This window comes from Pterocles gutturalis, unplaced genomic scaffold, assembly GCF_000699245.1.
Source record: "Pterocles gutturalis isolate BGI_N339 unplaced genomic scaffold, ASM69924v1 scaffold15602, whole genome shotgun sequence".
NCBI lineage: Eukaryota > Metazoa > Chordata > Aves > Pterocliformes > Pteroclidae > Pterocles > Pterocles gutturalis.
This window is the reverse complement of record NW_010110454.1, coordinates 4334-9278: the sequence shown is the minus strand read 5'-3', so window position 1 is coordinate 9278 and position 4945 is coordinate 4334. Positions and strand designations below refer to the sequence as shown.

Genomic DNA, 4945 nt, shown 5'->3' with positions numbered 1-4945 from the left:
CAGGAGGAGGAGGAGGAGGAGGAAGGCGAGAGGAGGGGGTCCCCGGAGGGAAACCGAGGCTGGGGGAAGCAGAGGGGCTTTAGGGATCAAAGGGAGTGGGAACTGCAAAGGGAAGGAGGGTTCAGGCAAGTGCCAGGAGCAGCTGGGAGAAAGGCTGGGGGTGCACAGATCAGTGCCATAAATTATAAATCTTGTGCCAAACACTTTGCTGAGACTGACAGATTCCACGCCTCATTAGCTTCTACTGTTAATTGCATTCTTCTGTCCAGGAGCTCTTCCTCAGAGGCAGCCTGCACGCCTCCTACCACCTCCTGCTCGCCACTGTGCCAACCCGCAGTGGGTGCCGGGGCTGTTTGCATTTTCTTCTCCGGTTATGAACCAGCACGAGTCACTTCATCAGCTCTGCCTGTACTCCGCACTAAATTAGCGTTCTGAAATGAAAAGGAAATTAAGAAAGAGGGGAGAAGATTGACTACCCGCGAGGTGGCACCACAAGAACATGGCTGGCAGCAGCGACAGGCTAGGAGGAGAGCTGAAACAGCAACATTTAATTAAATGTGATGTCTGTAATACGCTGAACCTTCATGTCCTGCTTCCCCAGGCACTGAGGGAAACTGAACCACAGTGGGGCTGGAGAAAGGCACACCAGCGACCAGTTAAAGAAGTCATCCACCAGTGACCCCCTTCCTGTGCCGCCACCATCGCCGCATCTGTTCTGTCCCCTTTGTTTTTCCTTGCCTTGCTCTTCTCTGCAGGTATTGTGACAGAATCTGCTTGGTGCGCATCAGTGGAATTTACGGCCGATTCCTAGCTCCAAAACACACCTGAACAGCTTTGCGATGAACGCTGAGAAAATGCTCCAAGTGTGTGAAGAGGCACTGAGATAACAAGGGAATCAACTCCCTTGGTGTGAATATTAGATGTGCCACAGAAGCACATCGCAGACAGACAAGGTGCCATAAAAATCACCACGTAGGGTTCTCGTGTGACGAAACCAGGTCAAACACATCTTTGTTAGTACCAGCTATCAGCCTGCTCCTGAGCACGTTCTGCTGTAGCTTTATTCTCTGCCAAGAATTGCCTCCTTTTCGACCCTGGTGTAAGAAAATTCCTTGTCGCACCAGATGACATGTTTTAAATCTGAAGGCGACTGCCCATTCGCAGCAGCTCTCTGCTTTGCTCACGCATACCCTGGGTAACAGGGGATACGATAACAGGCTTCACATCAAGACAATTTTTAAGTTGCTTTTTTTTTTAGGTTCCTCTTATCCAGAGTCACAACAACCTGAAACAGAGCTTGAGCACAGGAAGATGCTCACAGGACTATCACCAGTATCTTCTCGGATGTTTTTAATATTACTGTGCTCAACGCCCTACGGCAAGCGAGGATTTTACTCTGAAATGACACAACTGCTCTTTTATATCCATTTCCTGTCATAAATAGGTCCATAAGTAGCATTCCATAGAAACACAATTTCTTATGCAAACATACTAAAACCAGGAAAACAGCACGAGTATATGAACTGACTGCAATCATAACGAAACAGCAATTAGCCTCGAGCAGCATGAAAGGCCTACAGGCAATTCAGTGAAGTACAACGTGCAGGCAAGCCAGCAAACATCGCTCGTGACGCCAAGGACACACCTCAGTCAAAATTAGGTCAGGGCCTTCGATGCTTGGCGGGAAATCATCAATAGAGGACAACAATGAACATATTTTTAACCCAATACAACGGATAAAAACTCGTCAGAGACCACACGCACAGTTGTGGCCTCCTGAGCCCCCACACTGGATCACGCTCCCTCCCCTGAGGCTCCTGATCCCCAGGGCAGCAAACCACACCCCCGGAGAAGCACTAGGATCTCCCCGAACCACGACATGCTCCACTTCCCCTTCCCTCCAGTGAGTCGTCCTGGCTGCTGACGTGCCTCTGTAGCAAAACAACAACCACACCTCTCAACTGGCTCCGAGTTTCCCACACAAACAGTCGAAGGCACACAGAAGTCACTCCAGCACGCTGCTAGAAGACAGAGTGAGAAAACACGGAAGCAGGGATTCATCCCACCTGATTTTTAACTCAAATACTTCAGTTAGGAGTGTAGTTGCCCCTCTCCTGGTGTCTGTTCCAGTTTCCCAACACCTGCAAGCCAGTTTCATACTGAATTTGTCAAATCTAAGACATTTCCATTTTGGACGTGGGAACTGACAGACTAAATTTGAAACTTCTAAAGCATTGTAAAAATGGCAGGTCTGTCTCCTATTTTCCCACATCTTTTCTTCTTAATGGCGTTAACTTACTAATAAAGAGGTATGTGAAATGCAATAGAAAACTCTCCTATTTTTAAACATACACGAGCCTTGCAGTTCACCAGCCCACTTCCAGACGTTCTTGCACTTCAACTAGGAGTCCCACTTCTACAACTGAAAGATCTTCAGGCTCCTAAAATTTGGGGTCACCCAAAAGTCCATTAAACACCGCTGCATGCTGCGTCAGCAGAAACACACCAGGAACGCCCAGACACTTTTATGAAGTTTGCTTACAACAGACCTTCTACAGTTTCTCAGCAAAGCAGAACAAGCTCTTCTCACCTCATCTGCCCCACCAGGGATCATGACATGAGTTCATGAGACTAGAGTCTTCCTGAAGTCCTTGCCCTCCTAAATTGCTGTTGTTTCATTTCGTTCGGTTGAAGGGAGAGGCTGGTACATGGCAGCGCAGACCACTCGAGCGTTCGGTGCACTTGAGGCTGTAGCCTTGGTACTGTGTGTCTTCTACCGGTAATGCTGACCTAGTTCAGCTTTCCGGGATTAGTGACCCTTCCTTTGCTACCTTCCTTCCTTCCACATGATTCTTGCTGAGAAACAACCTCTTTTTTACCCCAAAAATAAAAAGGTAGAGTGAGGGATTTTGTTCAGGCATTTTTTTTTCAGATGAGCTGAATATTCCCAAAACCACCCAAGAGAAGGCAATTCCTGCGTGCATGAGGTTGTCCTGTGAACGCCAAGAAAAAGATGGTCCTACCAAGACACTAACCTTGCTTTTAACTTCCAGATCTCTCTCTTGGACTCTGTGAGACCCTATGTGATCCTAAGTCATGCTTCAGTTCACACCTGAAACCAACAGGGATGCTCCTAGGATAAAAGAGTTGATAATAATCAGACATTCAACACTCAGCGTTAACAATCTTAACCTCATTCTTTACTTTGTGCTGTAGGGTAACAGCTGTAGGGTAGTGAGTATTGCTAAACCAAGACAAGGCTTCCTACTCAGAGCACTCAAAATTGGTGATGCTTACACTCTAATGGAAGCACTGCATTCAGTACACCAATTTTAATATTAGATAATTCCTCTGAACCTGTCACTGTCCGGCAAAGCAGTGTTTAGAGACCAACGAAATGGCTTTCAACAAATAAAGTCCTAATTTAATAATAATGGTGGTGTCTGGCTATCACAGTGAACAAAGCTGCAGTCTGCTAGCGCCATGGGGTCTGCTTATGGATAGCAATTGCTCTGTGATGTTATCAGCTGTTGTAAAACATCCTGGCCATGAGGTTAATCATCAACTCAGCTCCCCATCTCATAAAAACATGGTATTGTAAGAGCACAAGACACTTAACTGTCGCTAATCAGTTATGCATGCACCAGGAACAAAGCAACACATAAAAGGAGACAGAAGCTCAGCAAATCCTTCAGCGAAGGGAAGACAAACTGCACTGAACATGGAGAAATCCACTGACAAGCTGAACGATGAAAACAGACCAACAGCTCCTGGAGTACCACAGGCTGGAAAGGACAGTCCTGCGCCCGCTGCGGAAGGTGTTGCAGAAATGGGGAGCACAGGAGCTCGAACAGAAAATGCTGCAGATATAAAGAAACTGGAATTCACTGAAGAATGTATTAAAGAACTGGAGAGCCCTTCAAGCAGAGAGGGAGACAGTCCTGACACCTTTAAACCAGCGATTTCGGAAAGAGACTGTCCAAACTCAAAGCCTCTTGTTATGCCAATGAACAAAAACTCTTCAGAAGTATGCAGCTCTGAAATGAACCTCCAGTGTTCAGCCACAACATCTATCGATATGGACTGCCTCGTCTGCTTCAACAAGTACAACATCTACAGAGTCCCAAAGCTCCTGGACTGCCAGCACGCCTTCTGCGCAGTCTGCCTCAAGCTTATCCTCAGGAAAGAAGAGAGTAGCTGGATAATCACCTGCCCCCTGTGCAGAAAAGCCACTTTTGTGTCAGGAGGTCTCATCCGCACACTTCCAAATAAAGAAGACATCATGGAGCACTTGGAAAACCCTGATTCAAATCCTGAGGTACACATCCCTGCCATAGGGCTGGACAGCAATAGCTGGACTCAGAGCAGCCAAGACACTTTACACAGAGACGAAAATGTTCCGGCAGACAACAGACTGGCTGTCCAGAGACTTGTGCTGCTCCTGCTGCTTGTGGTGATTCTCACTATCCTCATCCTCCCATTTACATCCTCTGGGCTGATCAAATGGGTCGTTTGTCTCGTGCTTACTTTGGGGGTGGTCATGTCTATGGTGCTTTGCTGCACTCCTAAATTCTACTGGAGGTGTAACAGGGACTCGCTCACCTCCTGCCACAAGGTAACCCACATCGCTGCTATTGCCTGAAACAATTAACGTGAGCTGTCTCGAAATAATGGGCTGGTCCTGCCTGCAAAGCTGCATGTTAGGCACGCTAGCCGGTTATTGGACTTTGACAGCAATGATTGACGTAAGAAATTCAACTGGTGGCTCCGTTGGCTCATTAAATTTCATTACGGGAAACATAGTCAAATATTTATATTGTGATATTTATGAAATAAAAATTGTAGGTTTTTTCCACACAATTTTTATCCTAGACTAATAATTCTCGTTTCGCTTTTGTCGGTTGTTCTTGTTCATGTTATCTCCTGATCAGCACTGCAGAACGTT

General features: G+C 46.7%; 1 protein-coding gene across 1 annotated transcript; it reads left to right on the top strand.

Moving 5' to 3' along the window:
* The first annotated feature begins 3721 nt into the window (after positions 1-3721).
* Positions 3722-4642, top strand: RNF186 (ring finger protein 186). The gene has a single exon (XM_010073385.1). The coding sequence runs from the start codon at positions 3722-3724 to the stop codon at positions 4640-4642; it is 921 nt and encodes a 306-aa protein (XP_010071687.1).
* The last annotated feature ends 303 nt before the right edge of the window (positions 4643-4945 follow it).

Excerpts from the sequence above, each read along its gene's own strand:
- RNF186 (XM_010073385.1), top strand. The coding sequence starts at position 3,722 with ATGGAGAAATCCACTGACAAGCTGAACGATGAAAACAGACCAACAGCT.